Consider the following 16,038-nt stretch of genomic DNA (forward strand, 5'->3'; position numbering starts at 1 on the left):
TTCTAAGTGATAATGAGTGTAATTATTTGCATGCATAATATAGTTTTGTTAATAGAGAAAAATATGTATTATTTTTAGGGAACTCCAGAACGTCTCACCTTGCACTTAGTGGAAGAACACTCTGTTGTGGACTCCACATATATTGAAGATTTTCTACTTACATATAGAACTTTCATCTCATGCCCCATGGAAGTTGGAAAAAAATTACTGGATTGGTTCATTGATGAGGATCTCAGAGATAAGGTCAGTTAAATAGTGTTAATTTTCTGTTAATAACTTTTATTAATTATGTTGTGATCCTTTTACACCCACATTCACAGTACAGTAGTTCTGATGTTGAGTTGCCAGTTTTTTATTTGCATGTGCAGAGAAAACTCATGTACACAATGGGAGAAAATATGAATTCCTCCACACCGCAGTTGGAAGCAGGATTCAAACCCTGGGTCTTTGAGGCAGCATGCCCCATAGGTCTCAGGAACCATCTGTTCTTATTTTTTATTGGATAGCTGCTTTTATCACCAATAAACTGAATACCTTTTCATTTTCAAGTGCAGACTGCTTTGTAGAACTTCCTTTTCAGTTAAAGGAATTGGCCAAGACTTGGCTCTCTTATATCTAAACTCCTGCTGATAAACACACTGGAAGGGTGATAGACAGTTCTTGTTTAGATGAATTTCACATAATCTATGGACAAAAACAGATTAATCAAAAAAGGTAAAGCAATGCTAATTTTGTATATTGTCTCATTCACCTGTTGCACACAACTATGGTAATCCTACACAGAATAAACACTGATGAAATAGCTTGTGATTGGTGAAAGATGTTATATTAACTCGCTTCTTTGAAGGTAGTCAGATAATACTATATACCATGTGTTAATTCCAGGCTTTCTCTGATATACATTTAGGGGACTACTTGTCTTTACATGTTAAGAGCATTCATAAGCTGCTTTATGAGGACAACTGTTTTCAAGATACCTTGTCAAATTTATGCAAAGGTTTAACTTTTCTCAAATGCCTTTGAAGCATTAATGTGTTAAATATGCATTTTAATGCATTTATACATATATACACACAGAGCATACATTCAATAAGCAAACTGTTAGTAACACCTAATTAAAATACAAAATATAAACTTCACTAACTTCAAGAGAACAGGCATCTACCTGTGAAAACAATAGCATGCCATTTTCTGCAATCAGTGGATCACTCAAAGCACTGTTCTCCTGACTACAATTTGAGGATTTGCTGACCTTACACAAAAGGGTTACTTAATACAACCAGATAAACTGTTCACTAAGCTTGTTGTCTTGCATATAGCAGCACTTCATTTGAATCTCAAATCAAACTTTGCAAGCTTTACATGCTCTCATAAAAGAGGCAAAGTCATTTTATTTTTTTTTATCTTTAATCATGAATCAACACCTCCAAATCACTCTTGTTATCCTTTGCCTCATATGCATAATTAATTTGAATACCCTCTCTAAATTGAGTGTATAATATGTGTGCCCTCTGATGAGCTATTGATTTAAATTGTACCTGGTACCAAATGTCTCCAGGATATGTTAAATGTAATGTAGCTTGCCCAGTAGTTGAGTACAGTAATCCCTCCTCCATCGCGGGGGTTGCGTTCCAGAGCCACCCGCGAAATAAGAAAATCCGCGAAGTAGAAACCATATGTTTATATGGTTATTTTTATATTGTCATGCTTGGGTCACAGATTTGCGCAGAAACACAGGAGGTTGTAGAGAGACAGGAACGTTATTCAAACACTGCAAACAAACATTTGTCTCTTTTTCAAAAGTTTAAACTGTGCTCCATGACAAGACAGAGATGACAGTTCTGTCTCACAATTAAAAGAATGCAAACATATCTTCCTCTTCAAAGGAGCAAACAAATCAATAGGGCTCTTTGGCTTTTTAAGTATGCGAAGCACCACGGCACAAAGCTGTTGAAGGTGGCAGCTCACACCCCCTCCGTCAGGAGCAGAGAGAGAGAGAGAGAGACAGATAAAAAAATCAATACATGCCCTTCGTGCTTTTAAGTATGCGATGCACCGGGCAGCATGTCGCTTCACGAAGCAGCTGCACAGAAGGTAGCCAACGTGAAGATAATCTTTCAGCATTTTTAGACGAGCGTCCGTATCGTCTAGGTGTGCGAACAGCCCCCCTGCTCAATCCCCCTACGTCAGGATCAGAAAAAGTCAGCGCGAGAGAGAGAGAGAGAGAGAGAGAAAAGTAAGCTGGGTAGCTTCTCAGCCATCTGCCAATAGCGTCCCTTGTATGAAATCAACTGGGCAAACCAACTGAGGAAGCATGTACCAGAAATTAAAAGACCCATTGTCCGCAGAAACCCGCGAAGCAGCGAAAAATCCGCGATATATATTTAAATATGCTTACATATAAAATCCGCGATGGAGTGAAGCCACGAAAGGCGAAGCGCGATATAGCGAGGGATCACTGTACATATATAAATTCTATTACAGAAGTGGCAGCATATTTCTGTAGATTTCTCTTGTCACATTATGCTGTATATTGAAGTCTATGATTTGTAATAGGATTAATACAGTATAATACACACTTAATGTATTTAGTTGCTTTCTGTTTTCACAAAAAGATTATCTTAAATATCTTTTTGTGTACATTGTGACGAAAATCAACAGAGACATTGCTTTTCTCTTAAAATGTGTACCTGAAATTCATGTGTAGAAAATAAATTAGAAAGGTGAGACATAACAAGTTATAACTTAGAAAATTACAACAACACATAAATGCAGCAAATTGCCTTATATATATATATATATATATATATATATATATATATATATATATATATATATATATATATATATATATATATATATATATATATGTAAGATAAATGCTTGATGACCAAGCCTAAAAGTCTTCATACTGCCTCACTGCCACCATCTACAGACAGAAACACGTTTTGCATTTAATAAGCCTGGGGAGCACGCATGACTCAACCACATGCAATATTGCTGTGTGAGTCATTTATATGAGATTGACTGTTCCTGCCTTGTGCCTTGTGTTGGCTGGGATTGGCTCCAGCAGACCCCCGTGACCCTGTGTTAGGATATAGCAGGTTGGACAATGACTTAATTGCAAATGTATTGGTTCAAATGCCCTTCTTAGTATGCTGTATGACTGAAATCAAACCCATGCTTAAAGGTGACCTCTTCTTCATTTTTGATTTTAGGTAACACGAATTGTGTTGTTGTGGGTTAATAATCACTTCAACGATTTTGAAGGGGATCCTTTAATGACCCAGTTCCTTGAAGAGTTTGAGAATAATCTAGAAACAACGGTGAGAATTTTTAGTACTATTTAAGCAAAACAAAAAAGCAATAATGCTTTGTTACTGTTTTTGAAAGCACTTTCTCAGGTTTCAAAGTTTTACTTCTTAGAGTAAGGTTTTGTTTTTGTTTAAATCCTCTGGTCTGTGGAAGATCTGTTATGTGTTGATCCAACTGGTCTCTTGAAATCGAAAAATGTAAATTGTAGACAAGCCCTACCTTTTACTTTTTCAAAGCTTGCTCAAAAAATATTTTTGAAATCTAATCAAGAGTTCTAAACATGCAAGCTTTATCTTGCATTTGGATCCAGAGAGGTCTTAGTATAGTACATGTGGGCACAATTGATATATATGTGTATATATGATATAATATAATATAATATATAATATAATATAATATAATAATATATAAAATGAAACTGATGTGGCAGCTCCTAAAAATGGTACATGTTGTGCACCTGTCAGACATGATAACCTTTTCATCACTGTCTAATTTTAAAAATCATTTTAATCTATAATCCTGTCAAGTCTTTAATTTATTTTTTAAGTTGTGATCTTTAATCCAATAATATTCATAGTGTCATTCATTTGTTAATAGTCCATAACTTTTAATAAATATCTTTTAAAATGCTGAGTGAATCAGTTTCCCAACATTTTAATTCTGTAATTTGTTAAATCTAGGATTAACTAGCACTTTTTGTGGGGTAATTCTTTTAATTAGAAACTTTAGATATATACAGTAAATGCTATGACATTCACATTCCTTAACTTTCTCTTTCAGAAAATGAAAGGACACCTCAGACTTTTAAATATAGCATGTGCAGCAAAGGCAAAGTGGAGACAGACCACATTGCTAAAGTCGTCTAGGGAGTCCCCTTTGCACTTTAGCCTCCTTGGTGGTAGTGAAAGAGGATTTGGTATTTTCATTGAGGCTGTGGACCCAGGAAGTAAGGCAGCTGACGCTGGTCTTAAAAGAGGTGACCAGGTAGGATTTTTACTCAACAACATACTTATAAATGTCTTTTCAAAAACTTTTTTATTAGTATTATTACAAATAATTATACAATTCTTCATAAGTCGTATCCACATAATATGTATTTTTTTTGTTGCAGCTTCCAGCACAATTATTGTATTGCATAAAATATAGTTGACTTTCTTTAAATTTTCAGCATAGTATGAACTGTGAAGAAAGATTGATTGATCTAAACTTTCTCAATTTGTGCAACTGGAAAGAATAAATGAAATAAACATGAAAGATTAAAGTATAAAAGGATATAGATACAAACTAGTGTTGGATTGGTACTAAAATTTTGACTATGATAGTGATCCTGGTTTTCAGATCTCAGTACCAAAAACAGCTCCAAAGTAAATTACTGATAACTCAACCCCCCTCATCTTACTCCATCCTCTCTGTTGTGCTACACAATTGCTTGCACAATGCACCACTTCCCTCCTTATAACATTTAAGTACAGTCAAAGCATTTTGGTGGGGAGTTTGGATTTACAATGTGAAGTCCAGAATGCGTCAAAGCAATTTACCCCTGTGAGGTTCTGTTCACAAGTGTGTACTTTTTTGTTGCATTTTTCCAAAACTATAATAATGAGTGTCTAAGGTAGAGGAATGGGTATGAGGGGTTTGAGAGTAAAGCTGACATTTACTTCCAATACCAAAAATCCCGAAATGCTGGTACTGTGCTGGTACACTGCACAACCCTGACACTATTAATTCAAGAGCACTGGAGAAACTAGTTAAAGATATTGTAAATGGTTTTGTAAAAATGTTAGTATTTCTTCACGTAGGAAACTATAGATACTGTATTTGTACTGTAACAATTTACTAAGTAGAATAATTGAAAATAACAGCCCGAGAACCATCAAATCTCACCTCAGTAATATTCTGTTAACTTTAGAAAAACAGGAAGTAGTGAGCCTCGGTATGTAATGTTGAATGTCCTAAACTTGCCAAATTTTATTTATTATCATATTTAAACACTGCATAAACATTGCTGTATATAAAAAAAAATATATAAAAATTGTGGAAATAGAAATCTTTCTGAATTCAGTTTTTCAGTTGGAATGCTGTTTAACCCAATAGCTCTTAGTTCTTGTCTGCTTGTTACTTGTGTGTCAATGTGTATTGCATTTGTGGTGCGTTTCATTACTGCACATGTTTGGTTGGGGATAAAATTAAAATGTAGAAATTGTTTGGAAACATTGTAACTTTCTCCTTTTTCAGATAATGGAAATAAATGGTCAAAATTTTGAAAATATTTCCTACTCTAAAGCTATTGAGATATTGAGAAATAACACTCATCTTTCCATTACGGTGAAAACAAATATATTTGGTGAGTATAAAACATTATTTCATTCATTAGATTCCATTAAGCTGTGCATAAGAAAATAAAGATTCTTTTTTTTAGTCAGGCTTTCACCTGATTGACACTATTTTCAATAAATTAGCCATTGATAACTGAATTAGCATATTTATGTTTTTGTGCTACATGGACATTTTCAAGTCTTAGGATTTTTTTTAGAACTGGGACACTGGGAGAATTGTGTGTTTGATGTCTAAAAAACAAGACCACACTAGATTACAAATACCAGGACTATTTCATTTTTTTCAAGGGGGAAGCACATAACAAGGAGGCTTGCTGCCAGATATCTAGTGGCATGTGTTACCAATACAGCTGTGTGAGTTCAGCCTGAAAAAAAATTGTATTGAACTATAAAGTAATATGTTTTGGACCATCCACATGTTTGAGTATAAACCTGAACAAATTAAACAAACCTTAACTATGAAAGATGAGTTTGAGTAAGAGGTGTTGGCTAAATATAGAGTGACTAACCTGTATGAACAGCATTACCCGTGGGCCCAACAAATGTCATAAAATTTAGTCTTTCTCCTAGAATTTTGTTTATCCATAAGAAAGAGAAACCTAAAATCACCAAGCAGGAGCATATACATATGGAGTTTGCACCAGTAAATGAGAAGGCTGCCCCTATATAAATTCTAGATAGAAAGAGAAAGAGTTTAGCTGTGATTTGCATGTGCGAGTATGTCTGTAAGGTTATGGTGCTGAATAGGTCATCACCTACTGACTAAGTAGTCCAACTTGGAGACTTTTAACACTCAACATGAGGAACAGTGCCAATATATTGAATGTATAAATGGTAGTAATAGCCCTTCTGATCAGAATCTTAGTGGTCAGCTTTACTAGATGTCTATGGTGGTCTTAGATTATCCATAATTAAAATCATGTTCAAACAAGGTTGATTGTTAAGTATAATTTTTCTCATGGCACCATAAGCAAAAGACAAATAATTGTCTTTCTAATTATAAAAACTGATGAAAGGCCATATATTATGAACATTTGAGTAAAAAAAGGTGTTGAACATTAACTTTACACTATCTTGTGCTAACTGGACCCATGCAATGAAGAATGGTGTTGGCATTACCAAAATGTTAGTGCCCTGGGAACACTTATTGGATATTTTTGAATTGGCTTTGTTAAGCTCATTCTGCAAAAGAGTCTGTCCCATACCTTAGTGAAAATTGAGGATCTTAAGTCTGAATTGGTTATGTTCAAGACCTCATTATGATCTGCTGGAAAGGGCCATGGTTAAATGGTATTGGTGTCTGTCAAGGTAGACAGTGAGAACAAAGGAAGTAAACATGTATAAGAACAAGTCTATCTAGACTTACCTAATATGCACTGTAGTGTAAAAGAGGCAAAGATGGCAGTAGCTTTTATGGACACCTAACTCTGTTTTGTGAAGAGCTTAGTGAGGGGATTGAATTTAAAATGGCCTTAAATAGACATTCCACCTGAGATAACAGTGTTTTTAATGGACAACAGCAGACATTGAAAATGTCCATGAAAAACTCATATTGCTTTTGCTGCATATTCACATCATTCAGCTATATATCCTGTAACCACTAGGTGACGCCAGAGAACCCCAAACCACAGACCAGTAAAGCACCACACATTGATAAGGTAAAATAAAGGATTTTTATTCCTTTCCCAGGTACATCTTCACAATCCTCACAATAACAAGCCACAATTATACAATAAAAAAACACCAGTCAGAGAGTTCTCACTCCATTTCTCCTCTGATGAGTATTGTCCTCTGACTCCCGCTCCGATTTGTCCATGTGTGGCAGCAGACTTCCTTTTATGCTGGACCTGGAAATGCTTCTTGGGCCACACCACATCTTCCAGAAGGGCCATAATGAAAGTTAGGGAGGTTGTCCCACGACCCTCCCTCTATCGATCCCAAGGGACCCCCTACAGGGCAGCACTACTGGACTCCCATCTCCGTAGCACCCCTGTGGGTGTCCTGACTGGGTTCTCATACAAGGACCACTGCCACCTAGCGCATGGGGGAGGGAACCACTCCCAAATTTTAATTGAAGACCTTCCTTTCCCCTTCATTCATTGGTCAAGCGTCTTGTCTTTAATTCAAAAGTCCAATAACTGCTATATGTAGTGCTGCAACAGGAACACCATTCCAAACAATTTTTAAACATTACACTACTTATTCCCAAAGGTAGTTGTGTCTGCATCAACAAATTATTATCCACGTGCATGAGAAACTATGTAAACTGAAGTGAAGTGCACCCTGACTGGGTTGAGTGAGGTGGTTTTATTTGACCTTAAAAGAGTTATTTGTTTGTTTTACTTTTGTTTTTGAGCTTTTTGCTTTGTCATGATCCCACTGTCCTTAATTTAAGTAGGTTTTATGTGTAGACAAACATTTCTCTACTCGTGTAGAGAGTTTTTGAAGGAATACTAATCTTTTTTTTTTCTTTTACCCACCACATGACTTTTGCATCATCTTTTAAATCACAGAGATAAAACATTATAAATTGCTATTGATAAATAAGAATATTAATGTATTTTCATTTTAGTATATTTAAACTATCATCATATGTAGTTGCATTATCATGAAATATAATGTACTGTGCCTAAAAAGAAAATGCATTAATATCTCTTTAATTAGGCCATCACAGGATATAAACTTAACTACTGTATATTCTACTTGACATAACGTAAATGTCATTCATGAGTGATTCTGCATTGTGCAATCAATTGCATACTGAATCTAAATCTCTATTTCTAAGAATAAATCTCACAATAAATAGTTTTAAAAAGAAAGTCAGAACCAAGTAGGGTATAAAATGATAACTGCAAACTGCTGCAACAAAGTCAGTATCCCCAGCAAGCTCAGTGATCTCCTTTAATGCTTGTGAAGAAAAACCAACAGTCCACGTGTTTTGGAAGCCTATTGATGAAAAGTTAGCCTTAGACAAAACTTAAGAGGGGTAGATATAGATATAGATATTCAAATATGTGGAGAAAGGATACTGGATTTTGCTCTGCCTGCTCATTCAGCTCTCTGAGAGATAGAAATTGGCAACTAACTTGTTCATCCAAGTTGATAGAAACTTCTTTAAAGGTTTAAATACCTGCGCCTTTTTCTGTTGCTCTTGAGTCGCTGCTTAAGTTAAGTAATTTTTTGTTTGGTTTGTTTGTTTTGATATATGAAAAATAATCATCATAATTTTCATTCTGCTTTTCCCTGGCGAGGGTCAAGTTAATGTTTGTTATAATGCTTACTTTATAGTAATAGTTTACTGCAGTTAAGTTTTAATAACTTTGTTATTTAATTTGTAAGTTTGGTTAGTTACTTATATCTCTTATTACTTTCAGTATTTAAAGAGCTACTGAGCAGAATAACAAATGACAAGAACAATGGAGCTGCACATATACCCAAAATCCAGGAAAAGAAAGGCAATCGCTATTCCATTCCAGATCTTCCTGTAGATATGGAGCAGATGTTTCCTACTGAAAAGGGAAATAAGAAAATCAAAGCAAACACAGTATCTGGAGGAAGGAACAAAATTAGAAAAATCTTAGATAAGACGCGTTTTAGCATCTTGCCACCAAAACCGTTCAGGTAAGCACACATCATATCACAACTTACTGAACAAATTTTTTCGATTAAGAGTTACTTTTTTTACTCATAGCAAATGCAAATGAGTGTCTCTCAGACTGAAAATAAAGTATCCCAGCAAGAGACACATATTTATGTTTAGATTTTATGACATTTTGTGCACACTACAGGACAATGTAGATTGTCTCCCTTACTCTGTAAACAAGTATACCAAAGTTGAAGTGTTTCAGAATTTCTTCTGTAAAATTTCTTTCCATACTTTGGTGTTTTCAGATATGAAGAGAACATTTAAAAGTCTTAGTTAGTTGGTTTCACTCCAGATTTCATTTTCATAGTACATAGTTTCAGGGATGAAACCCATTCATTTCTTTCCATTCTACCCAATACTGCTACCATGTATTTTGTAACAACTCTCCTTGTCTTATGTCCTCTTCATAATATCTGCACTAATTTTTGAGTGCTACTGCCACACACTACTGCACAGCTTTAATTTTATGTAGTATTAATGACACAAAATTTTCTAAGCACTCCTATTGGCAGTTCTGTAGTATAATATCTTTCAGTTTGCACGCCTATTACTTTGCATTGATGACATCTCCTCCTTAGGCAACAAAGGTACTAGCTGTTTTCAGCTAACCATATTTTTCTTATTATGATCAACTGATTTGTTTATGTGCACCATAGCAGCACTAAGATTATTTGAGCTATATTTCAGTCCCAGGTGGGAGATAAGCTGAGGTGTGCTCTAAGGGAGATCCTGGTCTCAGTTAAAACAGTTTTAATGAGGGTAAAGTTAATGCTGTGGTAAATCTTGTGTTTTGTTTTTCGATTTAAAAAAAAACATTATGACACTGTTTAAGTAGTCTACATAAGGAGATAAGCATGCTTCTAGATAAATTTTAAAAAGGGGCAGTAGTGCTTCAGCCTACTGATTAATCACTTAAAACTGAAAATTGTTTAAATCTAGGTTTAGGCAGACATGTTTTAGTTAGACTTTCCTGTCTCAGAGGGAATTTTGTTCACAGGAGAAATGTACAAATATAAAACACTGGTTCTTAAACAAAATAACTCAAGTGAAAAGAAGTTATATCCATTGTTGTAACCAAAAACACACACTTAGGATTTATACAGATAAGAATAATAAATAATGATAGTACACTGTACTAATTTAGAGTTCATCAGGGCTCTATAGCCTCAAGAAAACAGAACACCTTAACACTAGAATTACCAGAGCCTACGAAAAAACTCGTAAATCCGTCCCACCTTAAATCGCGTCTTAAATCCGTTTGCACCTCTCCGCCAGAGTCCTTTGTCATCTAAATGTGCTGATAAACAAAAGCTTCTAGCAGCCAGCTATTCCATCCCCCCACCGACTTAGAATGAACTTCTCTCCTAGCTCAAGCCTTGCCTTGATTTGATTACCTGGGATTGAAGTGGAGTTTTACAGTGGAAATAATTCTAGCGTTATTTGGAATACACGCATTTCATGTGTGTTCCATTTCTATAGTAGGCTGTGCAAACACATTTTTAAAACAGAAACGTTTTTCATATTCTAATAGTAAATGACAAAATGTAGGCATAAACTATATAACGTATGAAGCCTGAAGTCCATATATCAAAGAAACACTTTCACAAAAGGTACAAATAAGAGAACACGTGCGCTTTCACTGGCAATAAGAGTTTATAAGTCTATTGCTTTTGATTTTTGTGAATCCAGATCAAAAAACTCAAAATCCATATGGCAGCTTTGTCATTCTCTAGTGAAGGTTTCAAAACAATGCTAAATTGTTTTTGTTTCAAAATCCTGCTAATAAATACTTGCCATTTGGAGCTGAGTGCTTGTGCCTGGTTGTGGTATGTGTGCATTGCTGCATGTGAGGCATCCTAATTGGTTATTATGCAGGTAGCTCATTTGCTATACATGCAGAAAAGATACTGCTGTTAAATATTTAAATGTTCACAGTTACAATGTATTTTCATATCTTATATTTTTAGTGTAATATGTGAAATTTGTTTCACATTCTCCAAATCTATTTATTGTTACAAGCAAAAACTTACACAAAGTCAAATAGTGGCAATAAGAAGAAATCAGCAATATCAAAAACTATGACACAGATAGGGGGACTTGTGTAGAAGCATTATTAGAATGACCAGTTTCTTTAACAAAACTTTAAGTATGACACCAAAAAAGCTTTCTCAAAGATTGTGTTGTTTTTGTTGAAAGTGTGTTTCAAAATAGCAAATTCTGAGAGGTTTGATGAATCAACTACAATGGCATATATGTATACATTCATAGAACTATTCTTAAGCCAAAAATAAGAGGGCTGAATGCACCCCACCATCCCCTGGCTGGGCTTGGAATTCCCTTCTTTTGATACCTGTGGCTGGCTCCTATGCGCACGTGTGACATAGAGGCCCAGACCCCTCAGATCAGGCGTGTCTGGCTGTCATGACACCTAGAAAGCGCATCGGCATTGGCTTGCAAGGAACCCCGACGGTAAATGACCAAAAACTTGTAAGGCTGTAGATCTAAAAACCACCTCGTGACACAAGGGTTCGACTCCTTGTGCAAGGCCATCCACTGTAGTGGTGCATGGTCCGTAACAAGGGTGAACTCCGGCCCAAGAGGTAGTATCTCAGCTGAGCAATCACCCATTTAACCACCAGTGCTCCTCACTCCACTGCCGTATACCTGGTTTCTCAATCCAATAGTTTCCGGCTCAGAAACGTGATGGGATGTTCAACTCCGTCGACACTATGGCTCAGCACGGCACCAAGGTCTGTGTCTGAAGCATCGGTCTGGAGGATGAAAGGCAAGGAAAAGTTAGAAGGCCTTCAATATCGGAGTTGATGTAATTGCTTGTTTCAAGTCGCAAAATACAATTTATCATCCCATACCAGATAATTCAGGTTCCTCTTCCTTGTGAGGTTTGTCAAGGGCACCACTCTGTCGGAGAAATGGGGCTCAAACAGGCAATAGTACCCCACCAATCTGGACCTGCCTCTTGGTTTTCGGACTTGGCCAATTTAAAATGTTAACTCCCATCCTCACTGACCACCTTGCGTAGCATCTGTTTCAGGGTCTGGTTAAACCTCTTTGCTAAATCATTGGTTTGAGGATGGTACAGTTTCCCTGAACGTTTCTGAGGTAAATGGCATCCCTTGGTCTGTTAGGACCTCTTTAGGGATGTCTAAACGCGAAAAGACCCCTACCAATTTCCATGCAATAGTTTTGGAGTTATCTGAGCACAGTGGGACAGTCAGGATATCAGGTCGCGTAATCCACTAGAACTATTATATATTTATGTCCGCGGGCTGAGGGATCTAAGGGTCCCACCAGGTTGACCCCAATACATTCAAAAGGGACATCGATAAGGGGTAGAGGAATGAGATGTGCATGGTCCCTTCTGTGAGTCTGCCGTAGTTGGCATTCTGGGCAGGATGCGCAAAAATAGCGGACCTCCTCATTCATTCCCGGCAAAAAGAATCTGAGCTTGATACGCTCGTGTTTCTTTTCGGTGCCCAGATGGGCTCCCAGGATATGGGTATGTGCCAATTCACAGACCTGATGCCGGTAAGTCTTGGGAATTAGCAACAGGACCCGTACCTCCCCCTTGTGTTCAGCTACCTGATATAAAAGATCATTATTTAGCACAAAGTGAAGACCTTGTGGCATAGGATAGTTTGTACGATGGCCATCTATTAGAACTACTGCATTTTTAGTGAATTTGAGGGAGTCATCATTCCACTGCTCCCTTTTAAATGAGGCCAGGGTCTGTCTGAATTAAAAATGCAGACCTTTGAGAGGATCAGAGGCGACCTCAAGGGGTGTGGTTCCCCCCGTGCTACCACGGCGTTTGGAGATGACGTATCAACGCGTGACAGCCCGGGAGTCTCCACATCATTGTTAGAAGTCAACGTCCGTCTCTCTTCCGGGTGTAAACACGGTGTCTCTGCGTCCATTACTAGGCCTAATAAATGTTGAGGAGTGGTGAATATAACCAGGAATGGAGGATTTTCCATAACCGCAACTGCCAGTTTTTTTACCATCCTCTCATAGCTGATATAGCAGGAGGCGGATTTATATTGGCGGACATCCCCGTGTACACACATTAGACTTGTCTTCGGTTTAAGCCATTGTCGCGGTAAAACCGAGTGGCAAGCAACAATGGAAACGTTACTGCCTGAAACGAAAAGGGCTGGTGTTTTGAAACCGTTTACAATCACCTCTCCCATATTTGAGAATGCCAGAGGATTAGTAAGAGCACACTCACCCCTCTCTCTGTTTTACCACAGACTCCTTTATCACCTAGGGCACCCCCACCTTTATACGCTGATTTTCCCCCTGTGGGGCTCCGCTGAGCGGTCCCTCCTCCCTAGAGCCCATACTCAGTCCCCCAATGATGTTCTTTCTGAGCCTTGCTGTAGAATGTTAAGACCTTCATCCACCTGCCCAGGGTTTCAGATTAAAGCCTTGGGTCAAAAGAGCCCCTCAATTCCCCCTTACCTACACCAACTGACTCCAACCCAGCAACATAGGAATGGTACTTCCCCACCTGAGTCCTTAATGGCTGGAGGTTTGGATGTTGTGTCAAGGCTTTGTTGAGGTTCTTCTCCAGTTTCTTTACGGAGGCCATCCTGCTAGCTACGCCACTGTGAAATAAAGAGCCTTGACACAAAACAAAGGTTTGGGGCAGCCACCCGTGTACTTGACCTTGTCTGCAAAATAAGGCAAAGTATTCAGCACAACAATTTATAAAACGGAGTCCAAAACAGAACTGATCCACATAGGGAGTGGAGTTTTATAGGGAGGTTTGCGGAAGTGATGTTGTCCTCGGGGCTGGGACAGGAAGTGACATCCTCAGAGCCGAGGTGGAAGTGACGTCTTCGTATTCAGGTAGGATTTCCCATGTTTGGTCTGCAGGGACAAAATAAGAGGGGTTGAATGCACCCCGCTACTCCCTGGCTGGGCGTGGAATTCCCTTCTCTTGGTCCCTGTGGTTGGCTCCTATGTACATGTGTGTGACACTATATATATATATATATATATATATATATATATATATATATATATCCTTTTTAAATATTTTACAGTGTAGAATTTAGGTTTAGGAAAATTAATATTTTAGACTTTTTTTTATCACGTAGATGAATTTGTTTGCAGGAGAAATGTGCAAATATAAAACCTTATACCTCACAAACACAGTAAAATAATTCAAGAGGCAAGAAATGATATCCAGTTTTATAACTAGATCAAACAAAAACAGAATGTAGTATCATATGTTTTGGAAATATCATGTAATTCTGCTAGAATTCATTTTAATTCATAATACTGGATTCCACTGAAACCAAACTGCATATCAGATGATCAGTTCTAGTTTTAGTTTCCTTAGTAATAGTTTCTTTAAAAGTGCTATCAGCTAACTTTTCAGCATTTGCTATGTTAATGAGAACATTCCCCAAATCTATATAGTATTCATTATGATAACTATGAATAACCACATACAGTAGTTATAAATACATTCTTTGATTACAGTGCTTGCCAGTCTGCTTTCTGTCTTGTTAATGTATGCACATGAAACATGTTATAGTCTTACAAAAAATAAATCGTCACTCCTCATGAAGCAAATGATAATTTGATGAACAAATTCACATTTATTTGCAACACTTTGTGCTTCTTTCCAAAGTCACTTTTTGTACACTGTAGGATTAAGTTGGGTGGATGGAGTTTAGCTGTGAGGGTAGTGGGAGTTATTGTGTTTTTACTGCATCGTTATTTCCATATTGAGTTTACTTTGTTCTGATTATTGTTCAATCAACAATCAGTAAACACCATTGTTGAAACAAGCAGCATCATAATTTTGTGCTGATTTCAGTCTGCATTAATATATATAAAGTGTACAGGCTTGGATTTTGGTCTGTTTTTTCAGATCAGTGATGCCATTCAGTTTAGTTTCCTTACTATCCTGTTGTGGAAATAAGTAAACTTGAAAAATCTTGACTTTGATCAAAATGTACAACTTGCAATATTTTTGCAAATTTCATCATATTCTTAGATGCACATTATATAAAGTACTATGCGTTTCATTTTTGCATTTGTTTATGAATTACAGTAGCCTGCATTTCATTGTCGAGGATTAAATTTCACAAATTCATTTCTGCATGTTTTGAATGTCTTGTATGACATGTATTTATTGTTTTTCTTAGTGTAGTTATTTGTCCTCAGTGTGAAGTCGTGTCCTAATGTTTGTTGCATTTTGTTTTCTTTGTGTTAGGGTAAAGTGAGGATGTGGTTGGATTATAAAATAATTTTGTTAACTGAAATCAGAATACTACTACTGAGTGGGGAGGTGGGTTTTCTGCAGAAATGGCTATTTTGAAAAATTTCAGTTTTGTTGTTTTTTATGTGTAAGGAGCTTTGCTGCTGCATTTCTATGTAAAATGTCTTGAAGATAAAAAAAAAGTTCCTCTTGAAATATATTTCTGAATATTATTCTGTTAGACAAAAATACTAAATACTAAAATTTGACATGATAGGCAGTTGGCATTTTCTTGAATCTGGAAATATTCTGTGATGCTTATTCTAATTGCACAATAATTACCACCACCCTCCTTAGCTAAAATTCAGGAATAAATAGTGAAATGGGGCTACAAATCAAAAATAATTATGAACAAGAAGACAGAATACATAGAGGGTAAGGTTCCAAAGAGTATGAGACCCAGTAATACAAGACAGATGATTTTATTTATTTTTCTTTATTAAAATGGT

General features: G+C 36.6%; 1 protein-coding gene across 10 annotated transcripts in view; it reads left to right on the plus strand.

Moving 5' to 3' along the window:
- Window positions 1–16,038, plus strand: part of rapgef6 (Rap guanine nucleotide exchange factor (GEF) 6) — a 287,599-nt gene that overhangs the window by 226,247 nt on the left and 45,314 nt on the right. For all 10 annotated transcript variants that reach the window (XM_028812817.2, XM_028812819.2, XM_028812818.2 and 7 more), the window contains 5 exons: window positions 79–243; window positions 3,219–3,326; window positions 4,096–4,299; window positions 5,551–5,659; window positions 9,026–9,272. In XM_028812817.2, the coding sequence (XP_028668650.1) occupies window positions 79–243; window positions 3,219–3,326; window positions 4,096–4,299; window positions 5,551–5,659; window positions 9,026–9,272 (833 nt within the window). The remainder of the gene's footprint in view (window positions 1–78; window positions 244–3,218; window positions 3,327–4,095; window positions 4,300–5,550; window positions 5,660–9,025; window positions 9,273–16,038) is intronic.

Source organism: Erpetoichthys calabaricus, chromosome 11 (genome assembly GCF_900747795.2).
Source record: "Erpetoichthys calabaricus chromosome 11, fErpCal1.3, whole genome shotgun sequence".
NCBI lineage: Eukaryota > Metazoa > Chordata > Cladistia > Polypteriformes > Polypteridae > Erpetoichthys > Erpetoichthys calabaricus.